At 38.9% G+C, this 25,209-nt stretch overlaps 1 protein-coding gene across 4 annotated transcripts in view; it reads left to right on the top strand.

Annotated features, from left to right (window-relative positions):
* The window catches only part of GMDS (GDP-mannose 4,6-dehydratase), a 393,387-nt gene that overhangs the window by 4,771 nt on the left and 363,407 nt on the right, over positions 1-25,209 (top strand). For 2 of the 4 annotated variants that reach the window (XM_046937855.1, XM_046937856.1), the window contains exon 1: positions 11,528-11,571. The exons of the other annotated variants lie outside the window; for them this stretch is intronic. In XM_046937855.1, coding sequence (XP_046793811.1) covers positions 11,566-11,571 — 6 coding nt within the window. In that variant the 5' untranslated portion in view covers positions 11,528-11,565. Of the gene's footprint in view, positions 1-11,527; positions 11,572-25,209 lie in introns of those variants that run through there. 4 annotated transcript variants of the gene reach the window in all.

Genomic DNA, 25,209 nt, shown 5'->3' with positions numbered 1-25,209 from the left:
TCCATTTTTTGCCCTCTGTCACTGGATTATGAACCTTGAGAATTATCTATCTTTTCTGGCACCGTGCTGCTTTGCTTGGAGGGACGATAAGATGGTTTGTAGACGAACAGGAAGATTGCTTAACTTCTAAAGCTAAGTTTTAAATGAAGCTGTACACTAGAACTCATGTGCCAATACATGACCAGATGCTTTCGTTAATTATAGACAAATTAGTTGTTTCTGTCTTGTAAACGACAGCTCTTTTGTACAGTTTCTGGCATTTCTGTCAAAACTTGGATTTTGGTTGAAAGTTCTTGAGATTGCTATCATAAGTGTAAATATAACTGAGAAGTGAGCATGCATGCGTAAATGCAAGAGTATTTTCTTTGTTTTACTTAATGTGGGGAGAAGATAGGCTCTGCCTCTGTCCTTCTAGTATGGAAAGTTTAATCAACATGCACACCAAATCCATATACTGCGTGCTATACAGGTGTTAGTACGTGATTTGTGAAAGACTAACCTTATTGGGAGGGAAAAGGATCACTGTGAAAGCAGGCTTTACAGTTGTGAACTGAGGTAAGACTTAAAATCTGACCGTTAAGAGTGCACTAAGCAGGGCACTCTTTGTGGGGCAAAGTACCAGTGATACAAGTATGGATCATTGCTTCACTTATTCACTAGAAGAGTGACTATAAAACTCTTTCACATGCAGTGGCACAAGCAACGTTGTTTCTTGGAAAAGAGTTTTAAAGGAAAGTGTTAAACAACTTCTTAAAACGTTTCATTAAGTCCTTTGATGAAGTGGGACTCTGTGGTATGGAAGTGTGTATGTGCCTGGAAGGCAAACGTAGAGACATTATAGCATGCTCTTCAGAGAAAAGACGGCCCTTTGTCAGGTGAAGGATAGAACGTGGAGGATTGCTTTTCTGCGTAGGAGTAGACTAGATTTCACTGCAACGGGATAGGCTACAGGTAAGGCTTAATGTAAGCCGTGCTGCCTTTTCATTGAGACAGACATAGTCTTGGCTGAAAGTAGGTGCTCTCTGTTTCAGTGGATGTCTCTGAATAGCCAAGCGTTGTTCTGAGTGAAGATCTCAGACCTGTTGAACATCCTTTTCTTACTTTGAGGTTGCAGAGATGAAGGAATACCAATTTGGGCTCAAACTGAAGTATAAGAAACAATTGGAAATTGAAGAGAGGCTTGTGTATGTACTTTTAAATGTGGAGAGGGAGGTCCAGCCTTGAAGTAGATGGTCGAGAGAGGTAGTGGAGCGTTATTCCCAGAGGTACTCGGAATTGGCCCTGAGCAACCTGCTCTAGTTATTCCTGGTCTGTGTCTGCTCTGTGGAGTCCAGCTGTATACCATTACCTATAATGATGAGTAGTGCAGTTAATAGGGTATTTGAGCACAGGTGAGCTAGAACACAGTAATGACACAAAGTATGGCTGGTGAAGGATTAGCTCACATCTATCTTGGTGTATGTGTTAACTTCCCTTTTTTCCTCCATCCTTGCACATCTTTGCTTCGTGTTTATGGCTGCCGATGTAGTTTGTTCTGGGGCTTATTACCGGAGAGGGAAGTTGTGGTAAAGTAGCTCCCAGGTGTTGACTCAAGGATCAGCACAATCTGATTCCTTGTGTTTGAACAGGATATGCACAGGATGTGGACTGAGAAACATTGTGAACAGCAAGTAGACTAAGTGTCACTGTGTACAGAGATATGTACCTGATGTGAAAGTAGATAAAATACTACATATGTACCGGGAAATTTAGAATTTAGTACATATGAGCAGTGCTATGATACAGAAAAGATAGAGGCTTAGTACCCGATCTGTGCTTGGGAAGCTGATTTCTGCCAGCAGTGTTTCTTGTGAAGGCTTCTGATGCTGTGAATAACTTTCTTAGTTTTGTTGTTGGTTTTATTTTTCAAATGAAGACTGGTAGCCATCAGAGAAGTTACCTGCCTTGGGTGTGGGATGCTGTAAATCTTTGGGTTGTGAAAAGAGTTTCCTAGTGTATAGCTTGCACTACTACACTTGAATACACTTGAAATAATAGAAAGAAAAATGACTTGTTATGGGAAAATCTGGCTATTTAAATGTAAACATGCCATATTTCTGTATTTCACAAGAATGTAGCATTGAAGCATCCTTTTCTCTACATACCTACAGCCTATTTAAACTGAAGAGAGCACTCTTCTACCTTCTTCCTGTGATTTCATGCTGTCTCGCTAAGCTTTGGTCCTACTGCTCCTCTGGTTGTCTCTTTCCCATCCATTTGGCTGTTGAGCTCACTGCATAAAAGAGTCAATTTCTTAGATAGTAGCTGTGCAGGAGGACAAGGAAAATGGAGTACTTAAGCCTGCTGCGATGATCTATTTGCAGAACGCATAAAAGGTTACCATTCTGATTCCTGTAATTCAAGGAAGTCTTATAAGTTTTTTTCAGTGCAATTATGTAATAGTATTAATCCTAGCATTACTTCCTGTGGCTCACATCTTCTTTCTGAGGAATGCTAGATGGTGGTACCTTGCACTTACATGTGCTTTTATTTGTTCTTTGATACGGTATTATGGTGGTGAGGCAAGAAGTGCTTTTCTCTCTTGACAGTTTCTAACAACTTCATCCCAGCTTCTTCAGGCTTTTGAGTCTGCACTTGAGTCCTGATTAAGTATCTGTTCTTACAAACTGGTCAGTTCTGCTACTCTTCCTATAATGTTGCAACTTATTTGAGGAAGTATAGTCTCTTTCAGCCAGCGGATGAACAAGTCAGGTACAAAAAGGTACTTGCCTTGGGTGGGGGGATGCTGTAGATCTTTGGGTTTGGAAAGAGTCTCGTACAGCAGCTTGCACTACAATTGCTATGCTTGAACACATTTGAAGTAATTGGAAGCACAGATACTTGCTCTGGGAAAAAAAAATCTGACTATTAAGTATAGTGAGATACAGTCACTTTCTATGAGTTCTCTGGTTTTAGTGGTCATCTGACCCATTTATTGCTGCTTGGAAATTTCTCTCAAAGGAGAATTCATACAGCCTGTGGCGAAATTGAATGCGTAATGGAGAAAAATTGCTGTATTGAAAGTCAAGTGCTTTTGTTGTAATGAGAAGATACTGTATCTGCATATCTGACACTTGCATAGCTATTAAAGGTGTGCCCCTTGGCGTTTTTCTTGTATTTCATGTTCCTGAGGAGGTGTTCTTTAGCATGTGATGTATGCAATACATTCAATCTGTGAAGTTTCACCTTCCAGGGTGGTGCAAAAGCACACGGCTAAGAGAGAGACTCCAGTCTACTGTGTCTTATGTATTTACAAGCGTTTGAGGTAGTATGTCATTGTGCTGCACTGGAAGCCTTAATACGCAGCAAAGCCAAAGCAACAAAATAGACACAAAATGAACAAAGCACCAAATAAAAAGAACATCAGCAATGTGAAAGCTGTAGGAGATTCTTATTCCAGCTTAATAATGTATGAACCCATACCAGAAGTAACTTGAACATATTTGCTATTTCATGAGTGTAAATAAGCCTTTTGTAAGGTATATGGAACAATATGTGTTTAGAAGGACTGAAATCAGGCAGGGAATATTTAGTGCTCCTATATAGGCCTTGTGTCTGACTTTTATGCTTCTAGCTTGATACACTGCAGTCCATTCCAGCTGCTACTGTAGCCTCTATCTGCATGGTTTGGTTGGTGGTGTTTTGGAACTTGGGGTACATCTGTCAGTTTAGGCTGCTACTTGTCAAGCTGCAGGCTTGCATGCTGTAATACACTGTTACTGTGTCTCTTGCTTTTTTCTAAACGTCACTTGCACATGGGATTTCTTCAGGTGTGTGGTTCATTAGGTTCAATGGCAGTGTGGCTTCATAAGCTATGCTGGTGATGATCCAATCCTTATGATTTCTATTTCTTTTTTAGAAACCCAAAGAACAGCTACTCCATCTCCAATATCCTTGCCTTCTTTATCTTGCATATAGCTCTCCAAAAGCATAAGCGTTAATGTGGTGGAGGTTTGTTTTTCAAATGCTGAAAACACTGGCAAAGCTTTCTGGATTTTATACAACTAAATAATTGTGGTTTTCAAGTTAGTGTAATTTTTTTTTCCCACGATTATACAGTAGTAGTCTGTCAACATATTTGTGCCAAAGCTTAGCACGCTGTTTCTGAAATTAAAATGCCATTGAAATCTGGTAGCACGTACAATATGAGGGGTATAAAGAAGTCTTTGGACTTGAATAAGAAGTATGATGTTCTTCCATCCTCTAGATGGTGTGATCATGCCAGTAGCTTTGGGAGATATCGGAGTTTTGATGTAATGCTGAAGAAGTCATAGCCAAGAAGCCACTTTGCTAGCGTTGGATTGGTTATTCCTGATCAAGTGCTCTTCTGCTGGACCCCAAGCCCAGTCTGCTCTGGTGGAACTTGACAGTCTCTCTATTGCTTTCAAATGAGTGTTTGGTTTTGTTTTGTGTTTTCCCCCTACTAAAGTCTGCAGGGATACCGGACAGGATGAGAGCAGTTTCAGAGTGCCGACTGCCCTTTGGACAGCACTGGAGGCTATGTTGTACATCTGTAGGCTCAGTAGCGTAGGCACAGTTATTTTTCAGCCTGAAGTAAAATTACATAGTTATTATTGAAGATGTGAAGGCAAGGAAGCCACAAAGACTAACAGCTAAGCTATAGTTTATGCCCTCATAACTGCAGCTGGTCCAAAACTGGAAATCATTAACTGTAGTTTTCTTCAGGTATTTGATTTCTGAGTTTCCTACAACGATCTGTTATGTGTTAAATGGAAGATCACGTTCACGTCTTCTTATTGTAGCCTTTCCTATCAGAAGATACACTGAAACTGTTAAGTTTTCTTACTCTATTTTAAAGTTTAGGATTAAAATAAGGTTTTTTTTAACTAATTTGCAAGTTTCTCATTACTGAAGAATGAAATAGAAATCTCAGTACAGACCATCTCTAAAATATTTGCTGCATTTGTTATTAATTTCCTTCTACTTTCATACTTCTGCAGTTGTGCCGGATCACTGTTCAGTCAGGACATTAAAAAAAAGAAAAACACTTGTAGAGATGTTATGCTGTGACTTTTTTTATCTATGAAGTGTGGGTTGCATTGCATGTCATTACACTGTTCTGGTTAAACAGTGTGAGAAATCATACTTTCTTTACGTTCAGAGGTAATGTAATCAGATGGGGAAATCCTGACTGCTAATGACACTTGCAAGTCAGCTTTGTTATATGTGTGCACTGGTAGTTCCTACCTCCTCTTTTAATCTGATTAAAGGAAAGCGTAACACAGGCTTTGCGAATGAAAAACATCCAGAACCATTGCAGTACCGAAATACTCTGAGCAGTACTGCTGTATTTACACAAGCAAGAAGACCTGTAAAGTAATTAAGTTATTGCTGGGTCATAAATACTTTTACTATTTACACACTTCCATATTAAGAAAACAGGAGAGTTAGTCTGCATTTGAAATAGACAGCTTCCCCATCATTTAACCTTGTAATTGGCACTTGCAGAGGTAGACACGCAGCTTGATTTGACACTTGTTAAGTAAGCAGAGTTTCTGTTGGAAATACTTTGTGTGACTTAAATGTGATGGTGAACTTTAATTGATGCCGTTTCATTTCCTTTGTACTAGCTTGTGTTACTGGTTGATGAATTCTGTTGCCTTCGGTAGGAATGTCCTTGCTTAACTATGTCTACACTAAGCTAGTTGTCTAGGCAGCTGCTTTGGTGTATGAGAATCATCTAGCCCGTTAAGTTCATACTGTAGGCTTGTTTGATCAGATGCATGTGCCTACCTTAGGATAAGAAGAGTTGTGCTGTAAATGGCATTGGCGATGTGGATGTCTGCTCTACTGACTGTGAAAGGTGCTAAGGGTACCTGCCTGGTGGGTGCTTATTTATGCTTTCATTTGCCTAAGCAGCATTTATTGATTTTTATTTGAAGCACTAAATAGAATGAGCAAGGGTGAGTTTAATTACTTGGATTCTTCTTTAGTAACAAAAAGGGCTGATTATGCGTTAAGTGTGTGTGTGTGTGTGTGTATGTATATATATATATATACATACACACACACACACTGTATATATATGTGTATATATATATATGTATATATATATACATACCCATATATACAGATAAAAAGAAAAGAGGGAACCCAGGACACTGGGTGTTTTTACAGGTGCTGCTTCTGTGGGACTGCTGCTTTGGTCTCAGTCTGGAGAGGAATGGTGCTCCAAAGTGACTGACAGCTTTTGACTGACCACTGCAGCTTCACTGCTACTGCTGACCTTCTCTCAATCCCTGACCATCTGATCTTCTAACACTTTCTGGTCTTTCTGTTTGAGGAGCAGATAAGATTTGATTTCTGCCTTACCTGGCCTTAATGATGGATCTTAAGTTATTTTCTATCATGTGTATGCTCTCATCTTAATATTAAATTGTGGTTCTAGCCAAAAATGTCATTATTTTCCTTTCAAAACTTTCTGGAGAGTTTAGATGGCTTTTATCTGTTAGCTTACTGAGACTGACATTTCAATATGAGATTGTCCCTATTCCCCTCATAAAATGTTCCAATAATTACAAACAGTAGATGCCAGTATTTGTACGGCCTATGTGTTGAAGGTCAGTATGGGGTCAGTTTGTGGCCATGGAAGGTAGGGAAAGTGTGGCCAAAAATCAAGTAATGGGAGATTCTTTTTGAAGGAGGTACAAGCCTATGTTCTTAATAAAGATCTAAAATCATTTGAGTGATTGAATTTCCTGAGCAAAAAAGTATCACTGGCTTGACCCTGACTAGTTCTTGGGTTTCAGTGACAATGCTTTTGATGGATTTTTGTAATTGATCTTACTAAAATAATTTGAGCTTATAGGAATGACATTGGTTAATGATCAAACCAAAGCTTTGAGATTAGCTTAACAGTTCACAGCTTCTTTTATATCTGGAATTCTGAGGGAATTCTGAGAGAAGGATTTGTAAATCTATACGTCAGGTGGAGTAGAGTAGGGTAGAGTATGCCAGGCCTTACTACTTTATAGTTTCACATCTTTGAGAAGAAGCTTCATATTTTAATATGGGAAAACACACAAAAAGACAGGAGGAAAAGCTACTCTACTGTTGTTCCTACTGTTATAGTAGGACTGTATTATCTTTGGCATTATGTATGTGGAGGAAAATGGAGGAACATATAGCTCTACCTTGGAGGTGTTCAAGGCCAGGTTGGATGGGGCCCTGGGCAGCCTGATCTAGTATTATTAACGTGGAGGTTGGTGGCCCTGCCTGCAGCAGGGAGGTTGGAGCTCCATGATCGTTGAGGTCCCTTCCAACCCAAGCCATTCTGTGATTATTGCAGCATCTCTTCAGCTGTATATCACTGACATTTGATGAGTTGAAATGTCAATTTCTTCATGCTTGTGTAGAACAGATGTGCCAGTGTCATTTGGAGTGGTGCTTTTAGCTTTGCTTAGTGTGTGGTGTTTATGTATTTCCTTGCTTGAAGAATCTCAAGTGATGTCTATTCAAAACGGTATCTGTTATTTCTACTCTGTTTAAACACATACTGGCCCAGTTACAAAGATCTATAGGTGTGACCTGTGTGTTGGAATGGTTTCTTTGGTATGCCTCTAATTCTTGAAGAATGCATGCCAAAATTGAAAATCACTTATTTCTCAGTGTCTCGCTCTCCACCAAGTTTCTGTCTTGCAATATTTATCAAACTGTTTTTTTTAAGGTGTAGTCCTGTTGGGCAATGATTGTATCCAAAAATGACTTGCAAATTTTGGATCTCATTATTCAGAAATGATGTATTAAAATGTAGTTGACTCTTGCCTTTCACCCAGTGAAAACAGAAACGTTGCTCCCCGTGGATACGGGCTTAATATGCTTGGTTCTACTGAAAGCAGTTTTTACAGCTGGGTGCTAAAGCCATGAAAATCGAACTGCTGACACAACCTGAATCATAGTACCACAAGTAGCACTTCTTTGTTTTTGTATGACAGTTTCATTGGTACTATAAATAGTTGGCTCCTTACAGGTGTTCGTATGTAATAACTCTTAGAAGGCAACACTTGGTAAGTTTTCAAATGAATCATGTTAATTCCAGGATTAATTTTTGCAGGGAGACCTTTTGGCTTTTTTCCTTTTGAGGTTTTTAGTCATAAAAATCCATATGTGAAAAAAGTTCATTCCTTTAAATTCTTGAAGCGCAGCTTTCTGGCATGGAGAATCAGAAAAGAAGCTGCCTTGTTTGTGATAGTGGGCAGCCTCACTTGAGCTAATGCTTCCATTGCCAGTCTCCTTGGGAAATATATTTTTCTCTAGTTTTTCTGTTATGCCATTGGTACTCAGCTGGCAGGAGATCTTGGCAGTAGCTGTGTTATCACCAGCACTGAAGTAACAGCAGATCTAAGAGGAAAAGCCTGTGTGCTTCTGTTTCCAACACCAGCAAGGAAGCCTGAATACACATACAGTAGTAAAGGCTTTTCTCAGCTGTTGCTGAGTGCATACACTGACAGTGTCGTATGCTTTTAACAGAATAGATGGCTGAATGCAAAACCAGAGTTCCTGTTGCAAGACTTTCTATTGCTCCCTCTTGGTTCTGGTTTATGTAGCAGTGTTGGGAGAACAAAGAAGTGACTGTGTACGTGGCTTGAGTCTGGAATAATTTAGGTGGCTATAGTCAGTCCTCAGACAGCTTGGCAAAATGCTGTCTATAAATTGAGCTGGGAAACTGTTTTCTTTCACAGTTATCGTTGAGCCTGAATTTAACATGGCTGATAGTTGGTGCAGTGCCTCTTTCAGGTAGCGCTGATTAATGCAGTTATCTTGACCTGTGGAGAACCTGAAGTGAGCAATTTTATGTGGCTCCTGGCATCTACAAAGCAAACAAATCTTTGTTCAGTCTTTGGGACTGCTGTTTAAATATGCCCATCAAGAGGTGTGGTACTGATCCACTTCCTTTTCTCTCCAGTCTTTTACCTGAGCTTACTGACATCTGAAAAATGAGTGTGAGGTTTATTTATAAATGCTTTACTATGGGTTTCAAAGATATTGATTACTGTAGCATGCACGGATATGTAGTTGTACCTTTTAAACAGTTTAGGTAGTGAAGAACTACATTTAGCTGGAAGTTATTAGGCTTTTAAGAGATTTTTGTAAGAAATTCCTTAATTAGCATAGAGACCAGACTTTCAGAATTAAACACCAGCATACTGCTGCCTTTGTTAATACATCTATCCACACTTAGTTCATTAATTACATGGGAAATGATGTTGGAGAGAAGGTGATGGGAAGGGAGCAACACTAGAGGAGGAGGAAGTACAGGTGAAGTTTCTAGTTTTGCTGCCTTCTAGTTCATCTATGCAGTTCACAAACAAAATATTTTTGTGTGAAATAAATAAACTTCCTCGCCTAGATAATGTGGGGTGAAAGGCATGAATGAGCTTGCTGATCCTGAAGCAGTGGCTAAAGGTGAGAGATAACAAATTGCTTGAAGGTATCAGTGGTCATTTAAACAAACTTTGACTTGTTTTTTGATTCCTTGGTTGTTTTTGTTACCATTGTTTTGTTATCATTCTCAGTACTTCAGCTCTACATGACTTTTCTTTAGGCTTCCGCCTCTAAATTATTTCCTGTGATTACTTCATGACAAGATACAAACATTAGTTGGAACTTGTAGTGAGTAATATTTTTGCTTTAGTTAAGTGATCGTAGCATCACCAAGGTTGGAAAAGACCTCTGAGATCATCCAGTCCAACTGTCCACGTATCACCAATATTCATGAGACTTTATATAGGCAGAAGGTGCTTCATGGAGTGCTGCTTTTCTGGACATCTGCAAGAGGAACTTGTTGGAGTCCAGGCCTCTTGGGGAGTAGAATTTGAAGTGGACTAAGTCAGCTCTATACTCTTTAAAACTGCAGTCAAATGTATTGAAGTTTGAGATGGGCATGGAGGTTTTGTCACACGATAGGTAAAGAAACTGTATATGTGTGGTGATAGGATCAAGAAGTTAAATAGTTGTTGAGGTGGGAGGAGGGCAAAATGGTTCAGGGAAGTGAAGTAAGTCCAAGTTCAAAATCTGAAAACAGCTCTTTTGAACAAAACAGGGTTACTACTTTCCTGTTTTCTCTGCCTGGATCAAGAGGTTCATGATGTAGAAATCTCATTAAGGGTTGTTCTGCTTTTGTAGAATTTTATTCCATGATGGTGCTACCTCCACTCCTGTGTTTTTTTTTTTATGGGCAAAGGTGGGTAAATGGATAGAAGTAATACTCTGACAGGCTGATGATACTGTAGTAATGTGCTCTCCACTCGATCCCAGTTGCAGCATAGAGCTGTGCTTTTAGTGACACAGTAAAGCTCTCCACCTAGAGGGAGGAAACAGACTGCAGTCACTGGAGCAAGGCTGACTGGCTGCCTTGGCTTGGGAGAGCAAGCAATTTTATTTCCAGTACATTAAATTTCTCCAATTTATCCTTAGATCTCCTTTCCCATTGGGTCTGCTCTATTTTGAGCTTTACGTGACAATGAGCTGCCCACCTCCTGTGCTGCTGGTTTTTGATCACTAGGAAACTTTCTGTTAGAACCACTTGTTCGTCTGGGTACAAAATAAGTTGTTGCAGAACAAATGTCTTGCTTTGGCTTAGTGGCAGCCTATTTTTTTTTAAGAATCTTGAACATTGATGAACAATACCAGTATGTGTTTGTAGTTTTGTTTGCAAAAACTATGCATCACTTTGGTTCCCGTGGAAAATAAATGTTACGAAGATTTTAGCTATGTCATCTTTGACAGAGAGAACTTGGGAGAAGAAATGAAGTTAAGAAGGACACCAGCTTTATAGGGGTAGAATGAAATCCTTGTTTTTACATTTCTAGGAATATTTTCAATCCTAAGCATGCAAGTTTTGCAACAGTAGCATATATAACTCCAGATTTTTTATATGAACTGAACTAGTTTTATGTTCCAGTGTCAGGGAGAAGAGTTTAGGTTTATGGGTATGGATTTATGGGTAACTGGTATGACAATTACAGATATGGGGAATCTGGAGGGAACTGCTGGAAAGTATGTGATATTTGCTAACAGTAATATATATTTTTAAAGCTACTGTGTGTGATGTGTTTTTTTTACCATCTATCATTACATAAACTTGAATCGCTGATGGCTCAGTCAATCCTTCAGCATGCGTGTGAGTTAATGCGGTTTCTTTGACCAGACAACATTGGTTATACAGAGGATTAGTGTCTGCTACTGCTGTAATAGGCAAGTTTGATTGGTGGCATTATTTCTTAGGCTCGCAGAAATGTCTTGTTGAAAACTGTTTTGCTTTCTTTGTCTCTTGCCAGGCTTCTACTATTGATTCTTGTAGTGGAAATGCTAAGTCACAGCTTGAACCAGTGATTGAGCACCTGGTGGGAAGGCAGGACTGGCCCAGGGGAGCTCAGGTGCAAGCAATGCAGCTGAGTGATTGGAAGGGGTGGAGCCAGGATGCACCCCTTCACAGACCTCATTTAAGGGTTGGCAGTGGAGGTGAGGGTATCTCAGTGGAGATCCCTTCCTACCTGAGTCTTAATGAAGGTAAGCAGCTTCTTTCCTTTATTTCTGTGCCCAAGGCTGTTGCATTTGAGTAAATCTGCTGCAGCCTGGGACCTTGCTTCTCTGCTGTTATTGCTGCACTTTCTATTGCTTTGCAATCCTAAAATTCCCCACAGCTGTCTGTTCTATAACTTTTTAGTCCAAATGAGCCAACTGTAATGAAAAACCAAATGTGAGGAGGAGGGAGGAAATTTTACAAGGTTGTATGGTCTGTACGCTTTGAGATAGACTCAGTGGTTTGGAGCATGGTCTCAATATCTTTTTTTGGGACGATGGCTTTGAAGTAAACTCAGAGGTTTGGAACGTGTTCTCAACATCTTCTGGGACAGGGGCTTTTGTCTCTTGGTCTGTATCAATAAAATTTCCTGAAAATGTCCTTGGAGTCAAACAGACTTCATGATATCTCCTGTCTGAATTCTGAGAAGGCTTTTCTCCATGCTGGCTATGTTCCAGTCCTTACAGCTCTCCTTCTGTCAGACTCACTGTCCCTGTGGGTGTGTGAAGTATTTTCCAGGCTGTTGTATCTGACACTTGACAGAATTTATCTTCCTCAGCAAACTAGGATGAGACTTGGAAGACAGAGTGAAATCTGATAGTACTGCGCTTCTGGTTTTGGTGTTCTAGGTAGTTTGGGTCAGGAGACAGAACAGTGTTGTAATCTAGGCACTGTTAGAAGTGGTAAGCGTTATAATTATATAGCAGAAGAGAAATGGAGGTTGGAAGCTTTGATGTAAAACTGTGGCAGGGGTCGTCTGCTGAGGTGGATAATTGAAGCCCTGCTGAGCATTCAGCTGAATGAGAGGTTGGGCAGAGAGTTTGGCACTGGACCAAATTGAGTAGGGGCAGTCAGGGAGAGAGGATGGGGTAGCTGTGGTGAGGGGAAGTACAGCAGGCTTGGGCTGAGGAGTGAAACTGGAGCAAGAGTTTAGGAAAGCAAATGATGTTGGGGTGGGTGAAGGGCTAGGAGGGAGAGACTGGGTACGGGCCCATGAAGGAAGTGGCCCTGGGAGACTGGGTGAAGCTTTGGAAGTGGGAAATGGAAATGAATTGGGAACATCCTGAGACTGAGATTTTTTTTCTAAGTGGCAAGAAGGGGGCCTGGGTAGAGAAGGAGCTGTGAGGGAAACTTTTCCACCTTTCCGATGGTTCTGCAGGCTAGAAGTTCTTTCCTTTGTCCTGGCAACCTAGCTGCTACTCTGCCTACTGGCAGCCCCTTGTCTGTTTTGCCTTACGACAGGTGTGTGCTTGTTGGGGGGATAAAAGCAGGCATAGCCTTTTTCTGTGGTGCTTGTGAAATGGTTTAAGTCTTTGAGGGAACAAAAGACAGCCTTTGCCCAGACATCTGGAGTCTGCTGCATGCATGGTATGAGTCTGGTAAAGAGAAATCAGATCACAAACTGATCTGAAGCAAGGGGAATAAAAGGTTTTCACTGAATTGCCTTGTAATCATGTGCCTTCTTGTACGGGATGAAGGAGAGCAGAGGGCAGTTCCTTTGTGTTGAAGGTGTAGCTGCATACTGAGGTTTTTAAACCTCAAGTTTCTTCATGGATTTTTGAAGGTGCTTAATACTCTAGGAGCAAGGTTCCTTTAGCCTGTTCAGGCCTTCATCCAACACAGGAGCTCTCAAACATCTCACTTCATGCTCTTGGAAAATGAGGAATGCATCACTGAGTGTATCTGAATCTTACTCGTTATGTACCGGTATCGGAGTTCTCTGACAGACATGAGGACTCATTGGAGAGGATGCTTTCCACCATTTCACACCCAGGTTTTCAGTAGCTATTGCTTCAGACATTGAATGCTCCTGTGTGGGGGGAGGAAATACAGTTTAGCAGAGCTCTAACCATTTCTTTTGTTATTCCAATGCTTTTTTTTATAGCAACTTGTTGTGAAATTCAAGCTCTCTTTCTACAACACTTACACAGAAATAATCTGTTCTCTTAATTTATCTTTTTGGAGTGCTTCATACAGCAGGCCTGATAAACTTGTTGTTCATTGCTAAATAGCACTGGAGGTGGTCCTTTTGTTCAATTTAAATACCTGCTTTGCTGCTGTTGATCTATAGCATCAGAACATGAGATGTCAGTACAGCTGTGGATGTTGATGAGGAAACTGTGGCAGCACCCTGTTCTTGATCTGCCACAGCTGTCTGAAGCTATTTAATGCTCTATTTTGACCACAGTTTAAAAAAAAGGAGCAGCAATCTTCCAATCAAAGTTGTCTGGGATGGTCTGTTTTCATAGAACTTGAATTTTGAATAGCAGCTTGTGACATTTTGTTTTTAATACTAAAAACAATTACTGCTATTTCTAATTAAAAAAACAACATTGTTTGTCACATTTGAAGTACGTGGGCTCTGTAAATACCACATGTGCTACAATGATAACCTGCTCTGTGTTAATGTATTATGCCAAATGTGGTCTTTGTGCTGTAATACAGTGAGTCATCTTATGTGTTGGGGTTCTTAGTAGTGACCTTTCCAGTTTTGAACATAAACGTCCTGGAAATGTCTCCCAAGTTTACTAAATGTGTTCTACTGTTGCTGTGGATCTAATCTTAATATTTTTCAACCCAGAGAATACAAAATCATTTATTCTTGCATGTTGTCAGCATGGAGCATAGCAGAAATTCTTTGGCTTTCACATACTTTAATCTGGAAGTGACTGTTGAAAAATGAAATATTTACTCGACAGGTACTTAGGAATGCAGTTCTTCAAAGTCACTTTTATGTAATTAAGAAAAAAATCTGTTCAAAACACAATATCTACATGTCTTATTTAGTAGGCTGCTGCATCTCATGGAGTGTTTGAGCCAGATTCGGTTCTCTGACTGTTGCCCACCCTATTCATTAGTGAGAGTGGAAAATGTGGAAGAGCCAGATCAGGGCCTGAAGCAATAAGACTGCACTGTCTGCAGAGGGCAGTGGGACTGCTGGACTTGGTACTGATGGTGAGTGAGCTGAGCAGGAGCTCTTTAGAAAGAAACTTAAGCAATGTGAGGAATAGAGAGTGAGTAGAAAGGCATTGCAATTGCTGTTTGTTTTGTCTCCAGAAGATGAAGTCTTCAAGATGCAGGCAGTCAGAAAGACTGGAAAAGAAAGAAACAGAGAGGACTTCTTTCTCAGTAAAGTGGATGTTGAGTCCAGCTGAGGTTTTCTCTCTGAGCTTACCTCTTCCTTTATTCTTCTCTTCCTCTTGGCATTGAGGAGGGTGTTAAATGTATTTTGGTGCACACCCTTTCCCCTCTCATTCATTTTCTGTAAGAAATCCTAGCTTCTGGCTTGCTTTTCCTGTGGGTACCTGAAGAGTCCTGGTCAGAAAAACAGGTCTGTTTTGGGGGATTATTTGAAAGATCTTTCATCCTTGAAATTCGTCTTCTGCTATTTCTTAACCATAGGGCTGTAGTGCACAGTTGGATTGGGAATACAACACTGTGCTCCAGCACACTGTGACAAGACAAGTGTCTGCTGCAGAAGTTTGAAACTTTACTGGATTGAATAGAGTTGAATGTGAATAAGACCGTTTAACCACAGAAGGGGCCTTTGCTCCAAATCTGGATTCTCGGGTTGAGATTGAAAACTCCCCACTAAACTGAAGTTTTGAGTAGTCAGTTCATAGGAAATGATGTCAGTGCTTTAGATGACATCTTCAAAAACAAAACTTATTATGTATGTGTTAAAGTCATGGATTATTTTTTTGCTTTTAGTAGGGGCCAAAACTAGATATTTAGGTTCATAACAAATCATCTTTATAGAAGGGGAGCTTCATTACAAAGGCTTTCTTAAATTAGTTCTTAAATGATTCTTAGACGTGTGGTACACAAACTGTTGAGGAAGCACTAATACAGAAATCACACAATGCTTGTTCTATTTATGCGTGTTATAGGACTTCTTTCAAAAACAATCAGCTGATGGAAAAAGTCTTATGAAACATATCAAAATGCAGCTGAGAGGTAAAAGGCAGCAAGAAGAATCTTAGACTTGATGTGTTCAGGGGTTTCTCTTTTAAAGTAGGAATGTCCTTAGCTTAATGGAAAACTGACTGTTTTCAGTTTCTAACTTAAAAGGCTGGCAATCTTCAACACCGGTTAAATATGTTCGTATTAATTTGCTCTAGATGCATGATGCTCTTTCTGTAAGGAGAACTAGTAGAAGAGCTGCATCTTCAACAAGTCCACGTTGAGAGAATGTTTATTCCCTAACAAATAATTCTGTTTTGACTGAAAACAAACTTCTGACCTTCTCAGGGCTTCTCATCCAGCTGCTGTTTAAATGTGTGCCCCTGCCTCGTTAGGTGGTGCAGCTGCCAGCACTGTACTAGCCAGAAACCAGGGCATTTATGATTGAGTTCCTGTTATTGACTTGCTCCAGAGAAAATGCCAAATTCCACTGTACGTACTACAGTAGGGCCACTGTGGGAGGCTGGTGTAAATGCTGTTTTGACATTTGTAGATGGTAGATTTTTATCTTCTAGTTCAAGGGTTATTTTCTTTACAATTTCTTTTCAGACTATTAAGTATTGCAGGTAATTAAGAAAATGACAAACCTTAAAACAATGTGCTAGCAGGCTTGGGAAATGTGGAACTAGAAAAGTATCTGTAAATCTTTTTGCAATTTTGTAATCAGATGTGAGCTCTCATCTTTTCAATACCTTTTTGTCGCTGAAGATGCAAATGAGTGGCTTATTGTGGGGTTTTTGGAATAGTGGTGGAGTTTAACAAAATAATCTGCAATATAGGATAATAACCAATAGAAATGCAAAGTACATTTGTGACAGCACTATGCTTATTACATACGAATCATTAAAACATAAATTCACAAATGGGCCAGGGTATGCTTGTTTTAAAGACAAGCTGTAGCTTTTCAGGAAGTGTTGAAGTCTTCCTTCTTTTGAATGCTTTCATATAATGTAATAATAATGCTAGGTTAATATAATCTTTTCTATATTGAGTATTATGCACCTCATTGTGCATGTGTCCATTTTTTTCTTGGAGTAGTATGCTAAAATTCCTTAGAACTGAAACTGTTCCTGAATCATCTAAATGTTTTTCCTTCCTTCAAAACTTTTCCGTGTGAAAACAATTTATAGTTGTAGTGAACTGGGGTTCCTAGTATTGGACAAAAGTCTTTGTTTATGGATGTGCTTTCTAACGAATTCAAATGTGTTGAGATTTTATTCTGCCTGTACCTTATTTTCTTCTTATTGGAATGGTAGGCACTTTAGGAAATGAGAAACCTTGTTCCTTAAATTGTGATGGAACCTTGGTTTCGATTGTGTAGTAAAGGCCATTGATGTTTGCCAAGCACTTAGGATTTTTTTTATTCCTGTGCTCGTTACTCCTTTAGAAAATGAGTTAATTATCAAAGCCTATACAAAACACTGTGTATAAATGCATACAGGCTATGAATTAGTGGCTCTCTGCTTCTTTACTCCATGTTTATACTATCATGTGACCTGTGCCAACATGGACTCAATTAAATGTAAGAAACAACAATTGGATATCCTTTTACTTCCAACAATTTTAACTCTCCTAGGGGAGAGAGTGAAGATAGCTCAAGAGCTGGGCTCCAGCCAAAAACACAAAGGAAAGGTACTGCCTATCAGGTGATCACTGGTATTTTTAAGTGTGGGCAGGGTTTTTTCCATAGTCTGCTTCATTGTCTATAGCAGTGGTGGCTCTTTCCAGGTCCTTTGTTCTGAGTGAAATCTTCTTGCCAGAAAAAGTTACTGCTGGTCTTTTTCTTCATGTTTTATAGATTGGAAAGCTTATTTTTCTTCCAGATTTTCTATTCAGAGTCACTCTCAACTCTTAAAGAACCTGCTATTGAGCTTAACAAGTCTAATTCAGATGAAGAATACACTCTTAAGATGCTGATGTTGAGAAGGAGTGCAATCAAGCTGTCCCAGGTATCTAGCCAGCAGCTTCCATGAGTCCATAGACTTCCTACTGTCTTTCAGATATGTAGCTACCACTGCTTTAATTTTTGTCAACTTTAATCTACTGTAATGAAACTAATTAAAGGGCATTTGTTGTAGGGAAACAAATAGACATATATATGTAAATTATGTTAAAATTAAAAAAAAGCCTACCATGGGTAAGAAAAATACAGCGCGCTTGTTAGTTTTTGGAAAAATGCTTTTTTATTATGTATGTGCAATAGATGAGGAGAACTAAGGCACCATATGGTTGGTTTTACCCTCCACTCTAACTGGGCAGTTAATCTACCCTAAAAGAACTGTGTTTTTTCTTGCTGTCCACTCTTTGCACTGTAAAAATGGGAGTAGGGATGCCTTGCAACCAGCAGCCATTGTGAATTCAGAAAAATCAGTTATTCAAGCAGATTTTTCTTTGAAGCTGGATTCTTAAAACAAAGCTGTTAAGGATTTCTCTACGTGCACTAAACTTTCCACTTTCCCCTATTTTTCCTTCTTGGAAATAGCAGCTGCCTGCACCTTCACTAGAAGGCAAATAAAACAAAGTAGAAAATGTCAAAGTGGTTATTCCTAGAATAAGCTTATCTGCAAGTCAAGGTAAATTTTAAATAGCAGGTGTCCAGTACTCATAATGGTAGTCTTGTTATCAGTGCACCTTGTTTCTTTTTGCTGTGTACTTGGAAACAATTAATGCCGCCTATTTGTTGTTGTGTTGGAGGAAGGCTCTATGTCCAGGGGGTTGTGTAACACTTAATCTCTGTCCTGTGTTGGTTTTTTGAGTAAATTCCTCATAATTAACTAGCTGCAAAAAGAATAGGTATTTTAAAGGTAAATATCTTTAAAAACGAACAAACCAAAAGAGCTATACATACTTTCCTTAAGATCTGTTAAATAAATGAGTTATTTCTTATATCAAAGTTATTGATATTAAGTCATTGCCTAAACTACTGAAATTACGTTATGAGGTGATCTGGGGGTATACAACAACCAAGGCTCAAAGGTTGGTTTAGAAGAGGTATGAAATCTTCAGAAATAGTAGCAGGGCTACTAAAACGTTAAGAACGTCACTGCACTGGGGAAAAAACTCTTGAATTTCAGATTAGTTAACAAAATGAACTGAAAATTGCAATGTTTTTCTATAACCTTTCATTTTTTGGTCAAAACAGGGCAACGTGCAATGATCTAGAAATGTTATCAGTGCCAACAAACATTTTTTTTTTAAAAACTCCTTACAGTATCAAGTTTGGCTGTCTTTAACTATGAGTTCAGGGCTTAGAAACATACATATTTCTTCTTAGTAACTCATTTCTGAAATATTTCTGGTTTTGGAAAGGAGTACTATATCCTCTAAGCAAACTTAGACCTTTCTGCTCTTGGATGCGTTGTCTTTCTCTTACTAGCTCGAGTAGAGTTATTTCTATATCAAGTAATAATCCCAGTACTATAGAGAGACGGTGACAAGTGGTACTTTATGACAGAAGCAGGAGATCATTTTTACTATGTTTAAAACATCTGAATTCTTCTGTCAGAATACAGTAAGTTATTAAACCCAATGATTATATCAAGGCTGGAACCTGTCGACAACTTGGGTTAAGGCAGGCCCCTATTCCTATATTATTACCTTCTACAACTTCTATTAAACGCAGGGAGAGGCTGAATACCATTTATAACCAAATTTTCTGAAACTTTTGTTCTCTTAGAAGTGAGCACGATTAATTTCTGGGGTGTTCCTAAAAAAATCGAAAGCAAACAAAAAAAAACCCCACCATTTTCAAGCAATATTTGATATGTGAATGAGAGTAAAAGGTCTAGAAACTAAGGAGAAAATTCTCCCATGCATTCTGTACTGGGAGAAGTGATGACTAGGAGTCATTTCCCCTCACTACAATTGATCTTTTCCCCTGTATTTATGGCAGCAAAGAATACCCTAGATATTATGCAACCCTACCAATAAGGTCCAGATCTGTGGCCAGAATATTAGTCTTGAAGTGTTATCTTTCATTCTCACCACAAAAGCACTTCTAAACTGTCATTTTTAATGGTCTGTGAGCTGTTAGCAAGTTAGCTGTTATGTCTTGAAGATATTTATCTGGTAAACATACTGTTTCAGTGCTCTAGCAGTATGTCGGACACTACATAATGTACAACCCAAGCATGGTCTTAATAAAATGGCTAGTTTAAATGCCATATGTAATTTCAGAAACAGCTAAGACACTTTAAAAATAATTACAGGTTTGACAGGTCCCTTGGGGGCAGATTTCACTTAACTAAAAAGTATCCTACCGCTTGTATAAAACAGCTTGTCTTTAATTTGAGCTGTCCTTATCAGATTTTTTGGCAAAATGTTTTTATGAATAATTGCAATAAATGTGCTCAGAGAACTGTTCTCAAATGCACTGACTTGGGACTATACTAATGCTCCTTTGCCAAATTGTCTTTGGTCTGCCAAAGGGAAAACTTGTTTCTAGATTTCTTTACTATAGAATAAAATTACTTTTCGGTGTTAGGACACTGCAGTTGAAAGTAAAAACGTATTGCCAGCCCTAGCTGGCTTCTCTCAAATTACACTTGAAAAGTAGAAATTGGGAAGGTTTTTTCTTTAACTTTATATCAATGCAGCAGATATGTTGAAATGAAGTGAAAAGTAACAGTGTAATATTAAAAGCTTAAATCTAATGCTGGAGTTTTCTTTAAAGCTTGACCTATGCTCATGACACAATCTACCACAATGGATAGTCCTCTGGCTGACTGAGCATGTTACTTGGGCTCCTTTATTATTACTTTACTGATGCATAAGCTTGAAGAAATGGTGCTGATATATTGCACCGTTACTTCTGTACTTTAACAACAACAAAAAAATAACACAAATATACCTGTATGCCAAGCTTCCCCGACTTCTTAGAGTTCTGTGGTTTGATCACAGTCTTGATTAGATTGTTCAGTTTCTTAGTGAATGCCATTACCATATAGATCTTCACTGCCATGGGAATGCTTAGTTCAGGATAGTTTAAGGCTATAGATTTCCTCGTTTGTTCCTTTTTGTAAAAAAAGTAAATTAAAAATCTAGAATCTTAACACTTCAGTGCTGCATGTTCCTATTTCTCAACCCATGTGCAAATGCATACTGATGTTAGCATGTGAGCCTTCCAGCACTGTTATGTGGAACTGGTTTTGTATGCAGGCAGTTCTGCAGGGAACTTAAGTTTGCGATGCTCTTCATCACATCGTAACTTTTCATCCAACAGGTTCTAGGAAAATCTCAATTCTGAAACCCAAGTAATAATTCTAGTAATGCGTACAAAAAACACTGGATAAATATTTATATAAACACGAGGAGCAAGACTACAATGTAAGATTATGCGGCATTTTTATGTGAAACAAGCCATTAAGCTTACCATGCTGAAGCAGTTGAGGTAGGAAAACAAGTTTGTATGTACGGCTTGGTTTCATGAATAAAACTGCTTGTATGAGTTTCAAAAATGTTAGATAGAAGTTTCTGGCACGTGTTATTCTTTAATTGAAATTGAAAAAGTGTTGTGCTCTTTTTAAATTGGATGTCTAGACAGGAGAGATGCATTTCCTCTTACTGAAGAGAGTTCAATATTCTCTAAAACAAGATTAGAGGCTGTTCTGAAACAGCTGATTCGCATCTCATCTGCCTGTAATGTTAACAGGAGTTTCTGTGCTGCCTAATTACTGTGTGTAGAGACCCTGTGTGTAAAAGCCCTTTCCTTCCTGAGCGACAGTATGAGCTGAATTACAGACTTAAAACCAAATTTCTTGTGTTGCCTGAGAGCAGCTTGCACAATGCCTGCCTGTGTTTTGGCTGTGGGAAGCATTGATATGTTTTTCAAGAAACCAGTTAAACTTAGTCCCATTTTTTTTTTGATAAAGGTTATGTAGATGAATGAGCGTATTTGCATTGAATCTGGGTATGGTATTCAAAGCCTGTCTTCCAAGGAGTTTCAGCTTGGGGGCAATCTACTGGCATGTCAGAGTTGTCTTTTTCTTCTGCATTGTTACTGAATGTTCCTTACTCCTCTTGAGGGGCATAATTCTGTGCTATTTGTACCACTACTTCAACAGTTAAATGGAAGATATGATTGCTTTGAAGATAGTGACAGCCTGATGTCCTAACCCTTGTACTAATTTATATAAAATATGCCCTCTTTCAGTATTGTTTTTTATTATTTCAGGATCAAAGCAATACGGAATCCCAATATTGATAAATTATACAGGTTTTACTTAACACCCATTGCTCATTTTGAAGTATTCATGATGTGGTTATTTGGATTCACTCTTAAATACCAGCATGAAGCTTATAAAGCATTCTGCTCACATAAGAGGAGTAAGCAGCTTTAGGTTTAACCTAAGCATTAAAATCAGAAGTTGTGTAATTAATGTTACTGAAGCTTTGCAAATATCTAGAAACTGCTTTAAACTTTTTCACTGATCACAATGTATGCAATTGTACTTCTTCAAATCTTCTGTAAATCAAAGAAGCCAAAGGAAGGTGTGAGGTTTTTTTTCCTTTAACTAGTTAGCATTTTACCAGGTTCCCTTAGGGCAAATTGTCCAAGCCAGGTGATTGCAGAGATGTATAATGTCTGATTTTTCTTATTGTTCTATCAGCTGTAGTATAGGTGTTCCAGGGAAGGATCTCACGTGCCTAATCCTGAAGATGCTACTTATTAGTAATTTACATTACTGTGAAAAGACTATAAAACCAGGTAAGGCCTTGTAAAAACTTCATTACACCTGAACTTTTAGGGCTTATGAAAAGCACGTGGCCTGTGGGTACTGTGTGGAAATGGTCCATATCATTTGTCCAGAGGTTGTGTGTTGTACTTGCCAGATCTTCTCTGGCAGGTTTGATGGGTTTTTCGTGTGTTTTGATGTTTGGAAATAATTCTGAAGTGTCCAGGATGGTTTGCAGTTGGCATTGGTGGTATCTTCTTATTCTTCACATTATATACCAACAGAAGAAATTAATGATAAGTACGTGTAGCATATAGTGATGAACAAGGATCTAAATGCCTTTACTTGTGAGATGCCCCATGTGTGCAGATTCTAGAGATTTCATGTGTATGTATTTTACTGATATGCCACTCATGTGCTCAGTGGTTTTATGTAGTAGCAATGCTACATTTTATTATTTCATGTTTGTTTTGCTGTGTTTAATTTTATTAAGCCAACAATTTTGCAGCAAACCTTGGATCATAGAGCTCAATTTCAGAGGCAGCATATGACTTTGTGAAAATTCCTACATGTGAAAATATTTTTGTCTTCATAAAATGAAAGAATGCCTCTTCTTGAACTTCATTATTTTGGAGAGGAATTTACTCATCTCACCAAGTATTTTCCCAGATGATACAGACCGCAGCTGTTTCATTGTAAGGATTTCTACATGTATAACCTGAATATTTTAAGAGCTTGTGTGGTAGATTACTTTGCGGGGGCTATTGGCGGTGATCACCAGTTGTTTAAACAATTCGACTGATGCTAGCAGTTGGATGATCTTACGTAGTGTAACTTCAAAAATCCATGTTACCTTTACTAAGGGGAGTATTGCTTTGTGAGTATGCTGCTTTTGTGCTTTCTACATGCCTGAGTTTCAGCCTGAATTGAACAAACCCAGCAAATCACAGCGTTGTTGAATAGGCGTAATGTTGTAATGTGAGAAGTATGCCACAAGGTGGCTCAACAATATAGTGCCTTAAGCATTTCCAATGTTTTTGGTTCATTTCGCCCCACGGTATTTCCCTATAGCTCAGCACTAATATAAAAACACTTGGTGTAGTGCTGCAACCCGCTATCAAGTTTCAAGGAGTTCTTAGTTCAACGTATCACTAATCATTGTGTCACACTAGTGTGGTGACAGCAAGGTGTTCCTGTATGTACTCTTTGGATGTGCTGTTACAGCAGACTTGTATTTTAGTCAGATTTCTTGGAATTGGTGAGTAGGAGTTGGCTTACTGCTTGTAAGGAGAGAAATGGAAGTACTGGTATTTTTATGATGCTGCAATGTAAGCTCTTTCCAAAGAATTTAGAATTAAAATGACCATACAGCTGCAGAAAGAAACATATTTGGTGTCCTAATTTTTCTCAGTGTTCCTGCAACCAAAAAGTTACTCTGAAAGTGTCATCTAGTTTTGAAATAAAAATGGGAAGTTCTCAGAACAAGATCTTACTGCCTGCACCGATTCCAGTTTGACTCAGTAAGATTTCTTCATTCTAGCTTGGCTACCAGTAAGACTCTTAAAACAGAAAATATGAGCTAGGATGCATGAAGGAAGCTAATACTGCTAGTGTGGAGGTAGAGGGTGGATGGGAGGGTGTGAGGTTTGCTGTTGAGTAGAGAAGATGGTCCTAAAGATTCAGGAAAAGCTGAATGTTTTCATACTGAGGTGCAGATCTTATGTACCATGTGAAAATACAGCTTTACACTGAAAGCCCTTGGTTTCCTTATATCTACTCTTTGATTAATAGTCACCTCCTATCAGTGCATGAGAAGTACATGAGGACCTGACTGTCACAAACTGCTTGTCTTCTTGGGACTAGGAATACAGGCCAGAACAAGTCTGGCTGAAAGATACCAACATAATACGATTACCCACTAAATCTGGAATCTGTAGTTGACTATTCGGTCTTTATAGCTGATGAAAAATGAAGCTAATATTTTTTTCCTGTGTAGCAGTGGAAAACGGTCAGTTTAATCAAGTGACTACCTCTTATTGACTACCATGTTAAAGGCTGAAAAAATGTGATTTAAACTTGAGAAGAGGAACAGCAGAAAGGGGTATTGGATGCTAAAAGTGCTCTGCTGTTGTTCTAACCATCAGCAATGGTGGACGCGTTTCACTAAAATCACACTGACGTGGCATGCTAGAGGTAGACTCAGAAACAAGTGCTTACTAATCTGTTTTCATTTCTGGTACTAAATGTACATGCAGTGCATATCTGGAGTTCATCCAGCAGCAGCGAGAGCTATTTTTAAATAGAAGTCTTCCTGAAGTAGTCAAAGCTTGGGTTCACCCACTACTTTTAGTTTAATTTCGCACCTGGAAATAAATAAAGCTTTTGAACTCTGCAAAGTTGAAAAATGCAGGGAGGGCTGCACAGTAGAAGGCAGGTCTCACTTAGCCCTGTAGTGGCTTGCTGGCAGGTAGTTAAAGTACACGCTCCTTGGAAATTAAGAATGATTCTTAACAGCAGTTTCTAGCAGAGTGTTACAAGAGTCTTTCCTCAGGTCATTAAGGTTTTGTCCAGCACAATGTCAGCATTTAAAGAATGATTGTGATGCCTCAGCCAATTGCAGTCTATAAAAATTACTTTGGCACCCATGATATTTGAATGTCCAAAAAACACCGGTGGGCCTTGTCGGAACTTGACGCTGGGAATAGTTTTCTAGAACTGGAGCTGCTGGGGTGGAAACTTGTTTAAACATACATGCTCATCTGCCCTTTGTAAAGAACTAGTTAGCAGTGATGTAAAGTAGCAGGTCTGTGGTTGTAGGAGGTGGATTCAGGGTGCTTAGTTCTACCTTTCCAAGCATAAACAAAACCTATGAGGAAGGAAAGATCTGGTCAACACCAAATTGTACCACAGCTTCTTTGCTTATAAGCTTTTTTTTAAGAAAAAAATTCCCTTTTGAACTAGCAATATTTTCCTATCACAGTCCTGTGC

The sequence above is a fragment of the Gallus gallus genome, chromosome 2 (assembly GCF_016699485.2).
Source record: "Gallus gallus isolate bGalGal1 chromosome 2, bGalGal1.mat.broiler.GRCg7b, whole genome shotgun sequence".
NCBI classification, from domain to species: domain Eukaryota; kingdom Metazoa; phylum Chordata; class Aves; order Galliformes; family Phasianidae; genus Gallus; species Gallus gallus.
This window is presented reverse-complemented; position numbering and strand designations above follow the sequence as displayed.